Source organism: Boleophthalmus pectinirostris, unplaced genomic scaffold (genome assembly GCF_026225935.1).
Source record: "Boleophthalmus pectinirostris isolate CB_2022bp ecotype Guang Dong unplaced genomic scaffold, ASM2622593v1 HiC_scaffold_7, whole genome shotgun sequence".
Taxonomy (NCBI): Eukaryota; Metazoa; Chordata; class Actinopteri; order Gobiiformes; family Gobiidae; genus Boleophthalmus; species Boleophthalmus pectinirostris.
The window spans coordinates 19,259,497-19,276,854 of NW_026571473.1; the positions used below are offsets into that span (position 1 = coordinate 19,259,497).

General features: G+C 39.4%; 1 protein-coding gene across 1 annotated transcript in view; it reads right to left on the minus strand.

Moving 5' to 3' along the window:
* Nucleotides 1-760: 760 nt before the first annotated feature.
* Nucleotides 761-17,358, minus strand: part of sema6bb (sema domain, transmembrane domain (TM), and cytoplasmic domain, (semaphorin) 6Bb) — a 180,139-nt gene continuing 163,541 nt past the window's right edge. The window contains 2 exon segments of the mRNA XM_055164909.1: nt 761-4,897; nt 4,899-5,350. Of these exon segments, the coding sequence (XP_055020884.1) occupies nt 4,466-4,897; nt 4,899-5,350 (884 nt within the window). The 3' untranslated portion in view covers nt 761-4,465.

A 17,358-nucleotide genomic window follows, 5' to 3' on the forward strand; every position in this document is an offset into this window, starting at 1 on the left:
AGTCACATATTTTAATCAGAAAATGTTGTGCTTAGGGCATGCCATGAATTTTGTATGTCCTCTGCCGTGTTGCTCAGTTGTACTCACAGTCTGGTCTATGTTTGTACTAGCCATACTTCCATGGTTTCTCTTTGGTTAACCTTTGGCGCCCTCCGATGGTAACAGATGGTATGTTCGTCTTCTGCAATTGCCAAAAACTCTGCTCTACTAATGCAGACAGTTTCATAGTACAGATGAAACAGATGAAGAACCCCCACATAGGCTACATAAAGATACATTCTGTACTCATTTGTAATTGCTGTTTTAATCCAACCATAATTTGAAATGGTATTTGTTATTTGAAATGTGTATCTTTGTTTCAGATGGATTGGTAGGCTATTATTTGAAACTTCAAAAAAATGTATGAATCTCTCGCAGCATTTTTACACTATGATGAATGTAATTTAAGAACGTAAGAATAGAATTGAAATGCATTTTAAAACAGATATTCAGTATTCTGCAAGTAAATACAGTTTCACACTATTCTTCTGTATCCATCCATCAGTGCGTGTACATAATCTATAACAAGGACACATTTAAAGCTGTAAAGTGAATCAATTAAACAGGCGACCTTTTGAATTTTACAAGGCTATTAAAAAGTAATTTGCTTTTTCTATAATTGTTTACAAATAGGCTATAAACCCAGTCAGGAGTCAGGAGTGTATTGAAATATTAATGCAATCCAAAAATCAATAATAAAGAATGGAATTGAGAGCAGATGTGAATGTGAAGTGGTTTATTACAATAAGAAAGTTGACACAGTGTCTCCATGAGGAGTGACAGGCAGCGCTCAGTGGAGGGGCGTGGTCGCAGCCCCTGGACTGTAGTGTGTGTGTATGTGGTTTCTGTGCACTTGGAGCAGGGGCATGCACGTGTGGCTGTGTGTATGGAGACACATGGACTGGCACACACTTGCATGTAATGTACAAAATCACACAGGTCTGTACAATTAGCTGTGTCTTCATGCAGCTACCGCACTTCAAATTACAGGTAAGCATCAGGAGTATGTACAGGTGGTAGGGCATCTGGTCATATAGCCACAGAACGGCAATAAGGGTCCTTCACAGTAGTAGAAGAAGACGCCACTCTCCCTAAAAACAGGAAGCAGCATCTCAGTCGAAATCCATAGAGTGATAGTCTTCAGTCTTCATTGTCAGTCCGGCACACCAGAAATCATGTACAATAATATACCTCAAATCAAATATCTACCACAGAAACAAACAATAGAAAACATGACAAAATTATCACTAAGTACAACTTTACAAAAAAATGCTAATTCTTGTTTATATCTTATACTGTGCTTTTTGTTTGGGTCTGATTGGCCTGGGAATCCTCTCCTTTTCTCCGTTCTTGAGAGGGAGACCTGGAGGCCAAATGGCAGTTACCGGCTGGGGTCTTTTATCATACAAACAAATGTACAAATTAGAAAATAAAAGCACATTATTCAGGGTCACAGGGCTGGTCTGTGTCTAGTGTGTGTGTGTGTGTGTGGATGTGTGTGTGTGTTTGTGTGTGTGGGGGATGATATGTGCATACTACTGATGAAAGCAAAAGTGTGCATGGCCATTGGGGCTTGTGGCAAAGTACTGTACATTAAAAAGAGTCCAAACAAAATCATTTCTCAGCACAATGCTAAAGCAAGAAAAGTAATTTACTGCATGAGAGCTTTTGAAAATGTCTGGAAAAATTGCCACCCTTGAAGGATTTGATGTGAAATAAAGAAGCCTGCTTCTGGGAACTGCTTTGATTTCTGACTTATTATTGAATAAACCAGGAGAACAATAAGGTGCAGGTAAGCTAATGCGTATATCATGTAAAAAAGCTGATTGTCATGGTGCATACAGAGACATATTAGTTTACTGGCAAACCTATGACAAATGAAATATATTAACTTTTTACATGTATTTTATTTAAATGTAGTGTAGCTGTAAAAGACATAGTTGGATTGGCAGCCACACCTCTATCAGTCTATCCCCAGAGCAGCTATGTCTACTGAAGTAGCTTACCGGCAGTAATTGGTTAAGCGGAAAATTAATAATGCATGAAATTGTAAAGCTATATATAAACTATAATACTACCTAACTAAGTCCAAGTACATCTTTAGTATTGACTGTGGATATCAGTTGGGTGCTCTGTGATGTTTAGTTCATGAAACAACACACTTAGTACTTATATTTTTATCAGCCACTGCTGGCCTATTTTAAGCATGAGCTGATCTTTCATTCAAACACATTAGACTTTGGTTGAAGGGCTTATTTGGCTGTGCAGTGGTTAGCAGAGGAGCTAAAGATCTTGTGCCATGTACGCTGATGTGTCTGTAGTGATCTTCATTAGAAGGAGCTCAAAGTAGTTTTTATCTAATCAAGCATGTTTAGTACAACACCAGAGGAGACATGGGGCGAGCACACGGCTGACTGCGCACGGGGGCTGAGGCTGGTGCAGTGATGGAGATAAAAGGAGGCAGAGAGGAGCGGCCTGGTGGTGGAGGGCTTCATGGACGCAATACTAATGACCCACTCATGAATGCGATGTACTACACTGGGATAATGTAGGCAATAATCCAGAGGTATATGGACCAAACTATTGGGATCAAGTCACAAATGCTGTAAATGCAGATGAAAAACTTACTTTAAAACTTAAACATACTTAAAGTGCTTTTATTTCTAATTAAAAATGTTTAGAGCATTGAAGATGGATTTAAAGGTGGTAAAACTGGGTGTATCTAGTTGTATGTTCTACATTATTAAAACAGAACATGTCAAATCAATGAGAGGCCAGGAGAAAGAAATGGTTGGTGTATCTCTGACAAGACAAAACTTGTCTTTCCTTAGAGAGACAATAACTTTACTCTTAATCAGTGAGAATAATATTGTTCTCAGTTTTGTTATTAGAATGACTAACAGCCTTTATTGTGTGAATCACAAAAAGCAATTCAGATGTTCCTGTACACTTTTTGTAACTAACACAATAGCGTTCTGTGCATGGCCTCACTGTACACATGTTGTATGGTTTAGTGTCTTCAATAACATTAACCACTTCTTAACAACTCTAATGGAGCTCTAAACAAAGAGGAGTAAAGTGAATGGAGGTACAGTTGATCAAAGATGTTTTTAAGTAAATCCTATGAGACTGGCACACACACACAAAACAAAAAGCCCAGCGCTGTGACCCAGATCAACTCAAACTATCTCTGGATCTACATTTGAATACAGGACTGAACGGGTAACTCCACACCTGACGTCTGCCCATCTGCCTTCATTGTCAAAGAGCCATAAGGGGTTGGTCATTGTGGCAGCTTGGAGTGGGCCCTCTTCTGCCCCACCTCAGCACAGTCACAGGAGATGCCTGTCTGTATCTCACATGATGGATACACTTGGCTGTCCCTCTCATTGATATTCTATGGGGCAGAAGCATTGGACTCAGCCCCTGACTCTTAACGGCTATTTGTTGCTGCAGTCTCGTCTTTGCTTTTGGGGCACAAAGGCGCTCAGTGTGGAGGCAGAGGAGAGTGAAAGGGGCTCCCAGGGGCCTCACAGTCCGGTCAGCCTCAGCTCACATTCCCTCACTCTGATGAGATGTGGTAATCACAGAGGCCAAAGCATCCCTGCCTCACCACAGTAATGGGGCAAATACATATTGTTTATTCAAACACCCAAACCAGAAACAAGTAACCTAAGGAATATGTCCTCTTCCCTTTTATAGCTCATTATTGCTTTCTTTCACTTCATGGCTATGTGCACTTTAAATATAAAGATTATAAACTTTACAACAAGAGTCTTCCTTCACGAGCCACTGGTCATTCCATTACTGATTGTTAAAACATAGTATTTTAAGAGACAAATCGAAATGTCTCTAAATGATTGTACATAGAAAAGGGAAAATAACACCAGTTTCAACACAGAGAAGTCACACCATTCACAGTTAAACAGGACATGGCTCATTCACACATACACACACTACTGACTTCAGTCAGAGTCACTGCCCCCTGGCACAGTTTCAGGCATTTTTAAACCCAAAACAAAGCACACCATTGTCCAATGGATGCCACTGGCACAAAAATAAAAAAGCAGAAATTAGATTTCACACTCAAAAAACGTCCATGGTGAGAAAAAACGATGGAGCGAGACCATTCACATTTGATTCTGTGAGATTGTCCAGTTTTCTCAGTACTGTCCCATGAGAAGACTCTCTTTGTTGCACCTCCCTGTACAGGCCTGTCCTGTAGCTCTGTGCTCTGTCCACTGCTGAGAGTCCCTCAGACACAGGTGGACCACAGGAGGCTGTCTCCTGGACACTGAATGACGGTGAGAGAGGACAGACAGGGTAAGGTTGGGACAGGAGTCTGGGAGAGAACTGGAATCCAAATTTGTGTTGGACAATGGTTTGAGAGAGAGCTTATACAGAGCAGCTTGTGGTGTATTTCACCTCACTGACCACTAGGTGTGCGCTCTCCCATGTTCTTGACCAGAAGATGGCTGAAGTCTGCCAGTTCCCCCAGACCCCGTGCCCCCTGCATATCAGGCCGGATGAGCCCGTGCCGGTGCGGGTGGTAGGGCGCTGCATTGTTGGTGTTGTAGTTAAGCGCCTCATGGGTCCAGCGTGGGTCTCCGTAGTCCAAGTGAGGCGCAGGAGCAGACACAACTCTGCGCCTGTCAGGGGAGTCCTGGGGGGTGGCAGGGTAGATGTAGTCCCCCGCTGAGTTCCGCAGGGTGCCTGTGGGACGGCTCCCTCCATGGTCCCCTCTCTGTGCTGCCAATATCAGGTAACGCTGACGTTCAGTGTGGGGGGGCAGGACCACCTCCCCCGGGTCATCTATCCTCACCATCCCACCTCCTCCTCCGTGTAAGAACTTTGAGCTTCAGGTAGATGACAGAGTTGTTGGGACAGGCAGTCAGGAAGGTCTGGCTCTGGTCCCAGTCAGTGTCAGGGAGGCGCATGCTCCTCTTCTGCTGGAGAGGTGTCTGCTCTGGAGTGGGCAGCAGACCAGGGTCCATGTCTTTGGGCCAGCCGTTGTGCATGACAAACAAACTGTCAGGCTGAGAGCGCCGCCTCTCTCCTCCACTGGTCCTGGTCACGCTCATGACGGAGCCGCTGCGTCCCTGGGCTAACATGCTCTGCTCCTTGTCGCTCTTCCTGCGTGCGGCATTGGCGCCACACTTGGAGTGTCGATGTCTGTGGCTCATGATCCAACACACGGCCAGCCCTGAGATCACAGCTCCTGTGGCAAAGGCAGACACTGCAGACACCACCAGCAGGTTCACAGATACCAGACCGTCTGGTTCATCCATGAAGCTCTCCTGAAGAAGTGCACCTGCAAACACATAAACACATAGAAATATAATTACCATAACGGTAACCATCAGTCTCCACATCACTTTACTCCAGTATTTTATTGTGTGCTCACATGTGGGAGTTAACAAATTGCAGCACTATTTGTAGGTGGTATGTCTGGGTGTGCTCCAGCAGAGGTAGCTCTGCTTAATTGCTTTCATTACATAAAGTGGACGGTGAATTTAATTGCAGTAATAATAGCAGTCATCGTGATCAAGAGGTTTCAGCTCTAACATGTTTCACAACATTAGCTTTATGGAGAAAGATGCATAGTCCGGCTTTTATGGTAGTTATAATGATACAGCTTAAGAATGTCCAGTGCATTAGTATCAGTGTATGCATTATCTACTGCACAGGCAATGAACAGTGTCAATGAACCTAAAATGAATTATTTATAAAATATGAACATCAATTAAACAAGCCCTGCCACAGCATATGGGTGCTAAATGAACACAGACAGATGAGGCCATATTAAAAGACAAGACTGTATTTTGAAAAAAAAAAAAAAAAATAATAATAATAATAATTTTCATGAAAACATGAGACAAACATCCCCAGAGACAAGTGGTTATGAATTATTGAAGATTCTGTGTACAAGTCCATGGATCTGGCTGCCATGGGTCTATTAGTAAAACGCCAGAAGTTTTTGCTTTGCTGTGTGAGCTGTGGGACTAACACCAACAAACACAATCAACCAGTGCCAAGAGAAACAGACTGAAGACAAAAGAAGGCCATTAGTGAGACAAAGAATAATAACAAAAGGAAAAGTGTAAGAAAATGCCCAAAGCAAAGTCGAACATTTGGGACTTTGGACAAACACAGTAATAGTGGTTAAATTACAGTGGAAATAACGCAGAGGACTGTCCGGGTAAGGACGGCCAAATAAATCCTCGCTCGCACAAAATAAATGAATGTCGTTAATAGACATCGGGAGTCACTTAGTCACTGCACACATCAGGAGAGGAGCAGGGACCAACATGCAGCAAACAGCACGCTCGCCTAAGCAAACATACATTTATTGTCTGACAAATTAATTTTTAATGGGGACAAATGACACTGGTTGTTGAGAGAATGCCCCAGTGTGAGATATCCTGGCAGTTAATTAACGAGCCCTGTGGTGTAATGTAATAAGTTTAGTCCAAGAGCTGATGCAGAGTGGAGGCAGGGCATCTGAGGCACAGTCAGAGTCACTGGACTGCTGTGCATGTTACATAACACCAGTGACTTTGAGAAGGTGAACTCAATTAAGGCTCTACTGAGCTCAGCATTTCATTTAAAGTGGCTATTTAAAGGTGACATGATGCAATGTCATCAGAGCGAGCAGTGTGAGTGTGGACACGTTTGCTCAATAAACAGTGTCTCTGTTATGCACTGTGTTTGTTATACACTGGAGTCACAATCAACTAATGATTCAAAGACTTCTTGTCCATTAAGGTTTGTTCAAGCCATTCATTCATGGTTTGTGTTCAAGTGTTTTGCCCAAGGACATAATAATAATAATAGTGGGGGTATCAGGAATTAAAATGCCAACTTTCGCTCAATATTCATTCTAACTGCTTCTGGCCAGATCTAAAACATTTTTAATTTAATAATTTACCAACTACTAAACTATAAACCCAAATAAAAAAATTTAATTAAAGGTTCTATATTACACAAAATGGACCCTTGTGAGCTTTAAGACCTGTTATAAAGTTGTTACCTCATCAAAAACATGCCTGGCATTGCGTTTTATTTTATTCACACATGTTTGAGTAATCTTTTATTATTAGTCAGTCTACATCTCCAGAGCTCAAAGGACCTGTTCCACCTTGTGATGTCATATAGGGGTAGTTTTCAAGCTATTTTTAACCTTTTGTTCACTAGAGATTTGCATTTCCAGATCTGAAATTACCCAAATGATTCTACAGTGAAGGTGTATGGAATTTAAAAACACAGTGGAGCATGACAATAGAGAGAAGAACATGGCCTAAATATGCAGAATTTGTGAGTTAAACATGTTTGAATGAAACAAAATACAACTCCAGGTGTGTTTCTGCTGAGGAAACAACATAACAGAGATCATAAAATAGTGTAATATGGGAGAAATAGAATTAAAATATATACAATGCATGAGTACTACAAGACTTTATACTGGATTAAATGGGATTGAAGATAGCAATAGTCCTACCAAATGCCACGTATTACAAAGAGAAAACCCAATTATGATCCTGATTAATATTTTTTTGTCTGTCAGTATGGAATAATAGTCTGTTTATAGTCCTACATCTCTCTACTATAAGAAAATGCAAGCAGAGAGATCGACAGGCAGTAATTGTACTTTAAGTGGTCCAGGTTACGACAGATGAATTCTCCTCTATAATTTCTCTCCTGTCACGTCTGATTTCCTTTGACAGGCCGAGCTGGTGAGTCTGTGGCATTATAAACATGAGTCCCCACGCTCACAAGTATGTCACTCTCACTGGGGCTAATCAATTGGCTTTGTTGGTCAGTCAATGTCCTCTTCAGCACTAATTAGTCTTTTATCACCAATCCAATATGGTGGTAATACACGTGTCTCTGGGCCTACAATTTCTCCCTGTCATTATGGAGCGTGGCCAGGTCAGTTTATTTCAGTTTAATGTCTATCCAAAATGTTTTATATTGTTCATAATTGTAATGAGACAGAGCACTATAACCTAAAGCAGGGGTGTCAAACTCATTTTGGTCCGGGGGCCGTATCCAACCTACTTTGATCCTAAAGGGGCCGGATCAGAAAACTCATGGCATATAAACCCCAAAAATAGCAATAAGTTCAAATATTTGTGCAGAGAAACACAAATCTATTACAGAAATCTTGTTTTAATTGATGAACTCTTACTTTTACAAAATATTATAATATTATGAACAACCTGAAACTTGAGAAAAGATGCAGGTTCAACACAATGTTCTAACATTAACTTGTATGCAAACAGGAATAGGTCAGTTTTTCTTGGAAAATCCTGCACTCGGCTCCACTTTCTCATTTTTGACATTTTGCACAGTCAACAGTCAAAACGATCGTCCTTTAAGAGCGTTTGGAAAGAGACAAGTCTTCATTTGTGCTGCTCTGGTGGGAGGGGCCACGTACAGAGACGCTGGAGATGCTGCTGTGATAAACACCACAGAAAATTAACAAGATTTTAATAGAAAATATAATTAAAATATTTTAGTAGAAAATCAGCAAAGGGCCAGATTAAAGGTCTTGGAGGGCCGGATCTGGCCCCCGGGCCGCATGTTTGACACCTGTGACCTAAAGTGTTAAAGGTCCTATATTATGCAAACTCATTCTTGTGAGCTTTAAACCAAGTTAGAATGTTGTTTCCTCATCAAAAACATACCCAGACTTGTGTTTTGTTTTGTTCACACACATTTGAGTAATCCTTTATTAGAAGTCCACATCTCCAAAGCTCAAAATGCTCTGTTCCACCTTGTGATGTCATGAAGCAGTAGTTTTCACGTTAACAACTACCTACCTTTTGTTTAGTAAAGATTGGGCTGAAATTATGCAAATTATTCTAGAGAAAGTGTATGGAGTTTAAAACACAGAGAAGCATTTCCTGCATTATCACATCACAAGGTGGAACAAAGTGTTTTCTGTTTCATGCAAGATTTGCGTGTTAAACATGTGTGAATAAAACAAAACACAACTCCAGGTGTGTTTTTGATGAGAAAACAACATTATAACAGATCAGTAAATTGTATAACATGGGCCATTTAAAATACCAACCTAGAGAAAATCAATAAAGCTTCACTAAACTAAAATGTGTGTGTTTAATCCATCTAGACCTTTTATTGCATTTACTGCAGATACCAAATATGGTCATTGCTCTCAGTTCTGCTTTTACTTAGTATTCTTATTTCTTCCTTTAGGTCATTTCTCCTTATTTACCCAATATGTCATCAGGTATTAATAACTTAAGAACTGAATCTGATTAAAAGCGCATTTGTGTACACTAACTTACATTTTACAAACTTCAAAACTTCAAAAAAATCAACTCTCACATGTGTGATACATTAAATATTGATTCAGAAAGTACTACAATTATTTATTTTAACCCAAAGGCCCTGTAAGTCATTCAACATTACAATTTCCATTAATGAAGCCACGCATATTTTCAACATGTTTCTCTACTCCATTCACCAAAGCTTCTTTCATAAAGCAAGAAAGTTAAATACATTAGCTCACATACTTGAAATGCCTCCAGCGTGTCTGTAGTCACATTTTCTATCTATGTTTATATTGACTTTGGCATTTGCTCATAGTCTTTCTCCTCAAGTTGATTGGAATCCATTTGTTAAACCAGCAATGATTATTTATGTGTTTTGCCCTTGTATTCATTTAGGAAAGCATTGCCAATCTCAATTACGCAATCGTTTGTGGCTTGGAGGCAGCAGATGCTCTACAGACAGATAATGCTACCGACATGTTTGAAAGGTGAGATAAAATGCTGATTGCTTGAGATGGTTTTCTAAACACAAATGGCAGGTTGGGACCACAGAAGTCTGAAGTAATGCTGTAATCGCACATCACATCTGGAATGGTTCTGGATGTGGAGTTATTGATATTCCTCTAACCTTAACCTCAGCTGTGGTCTGGGCGCTGCCGTGTGGCATTTCTGATTAAATCCTGCACGGACCAATGGCAGTCTGTCTTCTTCAGGCAGCTAACGGTTTGACAAGTGGATGTACAAAAACACATGTGCAGAAGTGGTACCTAAGCTGGAAATTTAGTAAGAGTTTAACTTTATAATCAACTGGGTTATAATAAAATACACTTATGATTTGAAAATGGACTGCACTCTAACAAAGTATTAGGGTGCAAATGAATACAATACAAAACAGAAGATAGTAAAAAAAAAGTGTATTGAGCAACTCAATTCAATCCAAATATTCCAATGTTATGATCTAGTTCTGCAGCACATCTTCTGTACTGCACAAATTTGCTGGAATAGGACAACAAAATGGCTACTGTATGGATCTTCGTTTTTTTGTTGTAATCCTTTCTTATGCTAATATGGCTATTCCTGTACTGTGTTCTTCCATTATAAATCCTGATATCTCCACCTGCTTTGAGCACTCTGTGGCAGTGTGCTCAGAGTCAGTGACATTTTTGTCCATGTGCTTTTTTAAATCAGCTCATTCTTGCCAAATCTAGTCCTGAATCTCATTGTTTTCCTGGAACTGTGATGAAGACAATCCAAGTTAATGACACTCACATATATTTAATCTTTGCACTCCAGAAGATAAAAGAAACGGCATGGAAACCCTGCCAGGCCTTTGTCGCTCTGACTGATGCTGATTAAATAATTATAGACTATATGTCATTTAGTCATTCTTCTATCCTTTAAATTATTACAGTGGAAGGGGACGTCTTCATGAGAAAATTGGCATTGTTAAAGCTATAAAGGCAAAACAGAGTATTTAGACATAAATCTACATTACAAGGTAGTAAAGTTTTTTTATTTTTATAAAGTCGAGCTGTCGTAAAAAGATAATGATGCCATTAGACCAGGTACATAAAACTTCCAAAGTGAAAGTTGTAAAGGTCTTGTTTATGTTCACACAAAGGTGTATTTTAGTCCCATTGTGTGGGACTGTTCTGTAGGTTAAACCACAGTCTGCACACGTCATTGTTTAAATTGTGCACTTTTATGTAAACTAACACAGAAATAGATGACGCATAATGCTCATTAATACTTTTATCCTTTCAACATTTAGCATTGCCTTTTCAGACTTCACAATTTCATATTTCTGCATTTATGATTTTATTCATCATTTTTTACATGAGATTTTTTGGAATAGAGTCTGACCAGTGTTTGCAAACATTTGCCCCCTAACTCAAATACCAGAGCATTTAGTCTGCGTACTCTAATGCATAATATATGTGTATGATTATATTTTTTAAGTAAGGGGGTATATATTAATATGATTAAATATTATTACGTATTTTAGATAGAGGTACTAGCTGCTCTGACTGTGAGTGATCGGAAGGAACAATTAAGATGAAGTTCAACAGTTAAGATACTGAGACCAAGAGGTGATGGTGACCTGCATATTATTACCCATTTTAAACATAACCATTGTACACAATTTCTTCTCTGGTCTATAGAATGAATGGCATAACAGTATGGCATGATCTTTTGCAATTTCACACCATTCAGATTTGTGTATTCACAGCAAAACTATCTCACCTCTTCTGTGATGTAGAGTCAGATAGGGCTAATGTTTGAATAACCACAGTTTACCCCTCTTATCTTAAAGAGGCTTTTCCTGGTGACTGTAGACACTTTATCTACAATCGTATAGAGATTAGACCTGATTTTATTGACTTCTGAAACACACTGACAGAAAACGAAACTTTTTGCACAGCGATAAGGCTGGGCTCCATACATTAAACAGGGGAGATGTGAACAGAACAAAGACAGTCCCAGTGGACCTGCCAGAGCCACAAGCCTCAGTGTGAGCCTGATAGGTTAGGACTGTGTCAACCCCTGATCTGAGGCCCTTTCATCTACAGAGCTCCATCTCTCTGCATGTTAATGTGTTTATGCACACAGCAGTACATGTGCACTCTAACTCAGTCTACGCCTGTCCACGTTATGCCCATGTAAAGTGACTAAAATCCTTCTCTCAGTATAGACCTTTTTCACAACTCACAAATCTGCCACATCACCACCACAACTTTCAAGGTAAGAAAGACAAAAGCTTAAAGGCGAACAACGACTAGCATTAGCAAACTACTTTTGAACAAAATGAATGTTATGGTCATGAATAAAACACATGTAACTTGTTATCTCAGACTGATTCTAAAAATGTATTTCATGATGTAGATATTACGGTGGACAGATAAACTTGTGCAGTCTCAATTAGGGCAACCAGATTGGGGTTATCAAAAAGGAGGACAGCAGTTTCGGGGGTGAAAAAATTGGTGATGTTTGTACTTTGTTACTGCTGATTTCTGTTGATGTTTGAATTTAATATTAAAAATGTGTGACAGTAAGTGTATCAGGGGGTCTGGGGTCCTCACCATATTTATTTTTTCATGTGTTATTTTCCTGACAGTGTCTAAATCCCCTGTCCCCTGCTCTAATATAGCCCTGCTCCTGTCACTTCTCACAGACACTACACTAACACTACAGACTTTAGACTTCATCAGGACGTCTCATCGTGTGTCAAAAGTATAATTAAATAGTTTCGAATTAGATCCAAATAATCCCGTTACCACCACTACATGGCTGTAGTGGTGGTGTCCTTTACTACACTCTTCTGGTCAATGAGCAAACTGCAACAACCGCGGCTCAGAACGTCCCATTAAACTTGTGCTGTTTTGCTTTTCTATGGAGGCCTCAAGCACATGTTGAGAGCATGGCTTATACTTCTATGCTTTCACAGCCTCAGACCCTCTTATTGGACATATATATGGAAATTACTACATCAATATTCCATTCTTTAAATAATATTCGGAACAATAATATTAATTGTGGGTACATTTTCTTTGTACTAGTGTATAATTTTTAGTTCAATTATTTATTTATTTGACAGGGACAATGCAGTCACAGGCACAGCTAGAGCAAGTGCTAATTCTTAACTCCTTGATTGGGCTTTTCCCTATCCCTAGTTTAAAAGAACAATCTTTAAACATATTCTTACAATAGTTTTTTTCTGTGCTATGATAAGATTTGAGCTGTAGAGGGTTGAAAAAACAACTTTTATGATTCAATATGTATCTCAAATAACTACTACTATAACTACCCAATGTTTCATTCTGCTGGTTATTTATTTATCACCCATATTATCTTCAGCAATATATTAAACTTCAAAATTGGATATCATGACAGGACAAAGTACAAGCAGGTTAAAACTGGAGAACAGTGTCAGTTATGTGTCATAAATACAGACAAGAAACTGCATTTCCACAGCTCCATGAAAGTATAAAAGAGTATGTACTAAATCTGAGTAGCTCTTGGAACAAAGCTCATAAAGGGCATGTTTATTCTCAGATCAACAGTAAAACGTTTAGAGCTCCTCCCTGACCGATGTTTCACTGCTCTGTGGAGGACGGCTGCAGACACACAAGATAAAGACCAAATCCCCCAAAGTTTTGCCTGAGTTACACAAACTGATCAGCGTTCAAGCATTTATAAGTGCACCATGTGTTTGCAATTAAAATCTCATAAAATTGAATGCAACTTGTGCTGTTGGTGAAGTCCATTAAGTTCTATTAAGCAATGTTCAGCCAACAACCCAAATGACTTTCTTTTGCAACAATTTAACTCATATCTAATGGGAATCTTTACTCGTGGGACAAGTTATAAGTTCTTTTTAAAGCCTAGACCTCTTCTGAACCTTTCTAATGTCTACCATCTACTGTTTATAATCAACTCTGGGTAGTTTCTCTCTTGTACACTATGTTCAATAAAAGCTGACACAAATCATTAGAACAAAGTCAATATAAAAATAATCAAATCAAATCAAAACGGTCACATTTTTTATAGCGCTTTTCCACCTTTAAGGCACTCAAAGCGCTTTACATCAAGGAACCACCACCACCATTCACACACACATTCACACACCAATGTACACAGACACTACGGGCAAGGTACTTTAAGAGTCTTGCCCAAGGACACAACTACGGTATTCATCTGAGACAGCTGGAATTGCATCGCCAACCTGTGGGTTAGAGGATTTCACCGCTCAACCAATGACGTTTATGTCGAGATCAGATGACAAACACTGTACCAACTGAACAACTGTCACCCTAAGAAATTTGAGCTACTGCGATTATTTTAGCACTTCATATTTCACTTCTGTCAGATTTCAATGCTATATGAGCTATGCACTCTGACCAGAATACTACTTTGTAACATCACACAAATCCAAACGCAGTACTTGTCAGAAAACACAACAATTTCATTTTTTCCATAATCAGGCAGCCCTATTTCATATAGCTCATTATAATCACTGTCACTTCACTTGGCTGTAAAAACACTAATGATTAGATTTCTAACCAAAAAAATCCCAACAACAACAAAAAAAGCAAACCAAAATAAAATAAGTTTTCTACCAACACAGCAATGAATCACCAAATATTGTGAGAAAAACGGCACACATACACACTCATCTGTTTTTCTTTTTCATCCAAACCTGAAGTGAATACTTCAGGTTTCCATACCGGCCTATCCATATGTAAAAGTCTGCTTAGTGTATATAAACAGAGTCATTGGCAGTGGCAATAGCGGCCTAATGACCGGATAGGGGCACACACACACTACCTCATATATCCACAGGTAATCAAATATGACTTGGCTCATATAAATGCTTTGTTGTTTTCATTTGCACCAATATTGCTTTCTGGAATGTTCCTCGTCAGATTTGTGGCTTCAATTACATCCACAGACCTTGTTATTTTTCCAATGTGGGCAACCTTTAGTGAGAAACAGCTTAGCAAGGGCCAGTGTGCTACAGTCAGTCCAAACCAAACAAATGGGCGACAGTGTGGTGAGATAAATTGTTTTCCAAATTGTGCGGATCCAATTTTGATTTGATAACTTGCACGGTTACATAAGTGATATGTTTTTATCATTTGTTATTTTAGATGCAGAGAAGGCAAATTGTAGGCTAGAATCTTATGCAAAAGATGGGTGCGTTTCTCAAAGTCGGATGTATGTAAGTGGATAAAGAGAAAGAGAGAGAGAGAGAGAGAGAGAGAGAGACAGGGGGAGAAAAAGAATGAGAGAGAGACAGAGAAAAAAGTTAGAGACAGAGAGAGAGAGAGAGAGAAAAAGAGAGAGACAGAGAGAGACAGATAGAGAGAGAACAGAGAGAGACAGAAGAGAGAAAGAGAGAGAGAGAGAGAGAGACAGAGAGACAAAGAGAGAGAGAGAGAGAGAGAGAGAGAGAGAGAGAGAGAGAGAGAGAGAGAGAGAGACAGACAGAGAGAAGAGAGAGAAGAGAGAGAAAAAGAGAGCAAGACATAGAGAGAAAAAGTGACAGAGAGAAAAAGAGACAGAGATAAAAAGAGAGAGACAGAGAGCCAAAGAGAGAGAGAGAGAGAGAGAGAAAGAGAGAGAGAGAGAGACAGAGAGAAAAAGAGAGCAAGACAAAGAGAAAAAAAGACAGAGAGAGAAAAAGAGAGAGACAGACAGACAGCGAGAGAGAGAGACAGACAGAGAGATAAAAAGAGAGAGAGACAGGGAGACAAAGAGAGAGAGAGAGAGAGAGAGAGAGAAAGAGAGACAGAGAGAAAAAGAGAGCAAGACATAGAAAGAAAAAATGACAGAGAGAAAAAGAGACAGAGAGAGAAAAAGAGAGAGAGACAAAGAGAGAGAGAGAGACAGAGAGAGAAAAAGAGAGCCAGAGAGAAAAAGAGAGCAAGACAGAGAAAAAAGAGAGAGAAAGAGAGAGAAAAAGAGAGCAAGACATAGAGAGAAAAAGACAGAGAGAGAAAATGAGAGAGACAGACAGACAGAAAGAGAGAGAGACAGACAGAGAGATAAAGAGACAGAGAGCGAGAGAGAGAGAGAGAGAGAGAGAGAGACAAAGAGAGAGGAGACAGAGAGAGAAAAAGAGAGAGAGAGACAGAGAGAAAAAGAGAGCAAGACAGAGAGAAAAAAGAGAGAGACAGAGAGAGAAAAAGTGACAGAGAGGAAAAGAGAGAGAGAGACAGACAGACAAGAGAGAGACAAACACAGAAAAAAAACAAGAGAAACAGAGAGAGAGAGGCAGAGAGAGAGAGAGAGAGACGGAAAGAAAATGAGAAAGAGAGAGCCTTATATCTCCAAATGGTACAGAATCCTATAAAGCACTTTATAATTATATTTACAATTGTGGTCTAGAGCTGCACCAAACCTAATCAGGTGGTCATTGGCCCATAACTATTACACATTTTCACTGCACTCCACTCCACTGTAAATTACACTTATTCCAATATTTCTATCCACAAACTGCAACAAGCTATAAATTATAATGCCGCATTAATAGTCCATAAAGATGTGACCTTGGGGTTCATATTTTTACAAAACCTACAATTTAAGCATAATCTTTCTCACATGCTCGGTCCATATACCACCTGGAGCTATAGGAGCAAAACACCAGCTGAAAACACAGACCAGTTTGTTTTGTATGTGTTAACACCACTGGCGATGAAGACTTGGATTAGATTCCATTTTGAGCAAGTGAATGATTAAAACATCTGGCACAAAGAGCTGTCTGTAATAAACTGATTCTGTCTGGTCTGGCTATTTTATGATCAATGGTTTTTAAGTTATTGTAAAATTGCCTTTTCTGTGGGTGGATAATAGTTCATCGACTGGTAGCCGGGGCTTTATATTTATAACAGAAGCACAGGATTCTTTAAGCTTTGGATGAAAGTGCACTGAACCCTGCGCATGTTGAGGGTCCACTATGTAACTTTTCTGTACACCATGTTGTCTCCATGGAGATGTTATTGCTTTGCTTGTAATATTATGTATACAATTAAAATATCTATTTTGTTATACTGGTGTTACAGTTCATTCTTATGAGCAGGGTCACCTCTCCACAGGACTGACCAATAACTTGACATGTTTTACCTGCCTGTTAACATCGAGACACTGTGGGATATTCCAGATAAAAAAGTGGATGGTGAACCCTCCACCAGAAAAGTTACATAGTGCTCCTTTAAGTTGCAAATAAAAATAATAGATTAAGTCAGTGTATACATTTTACTGTTTTGAATTTTTGATGCAACTGTGATGTTATGGGACTGTCAACAGATGAGAATGAAAGGCAGAAAAGTCTTGTGCTGTATTGTAAAATTGCCCGTCTAATTCCTAGTAATCTCTGAAATCAACAAACCTTTTTCTCTACAACAAATAACAGGCCCACACTGAAAATACAAAATTTACAAATGTGAAATTTTGTACCTCAACTACACTCATGTTTATACAAGACCACTGTACTTTTCTTTTTCAGGTTGTCCTTGTTACAAAG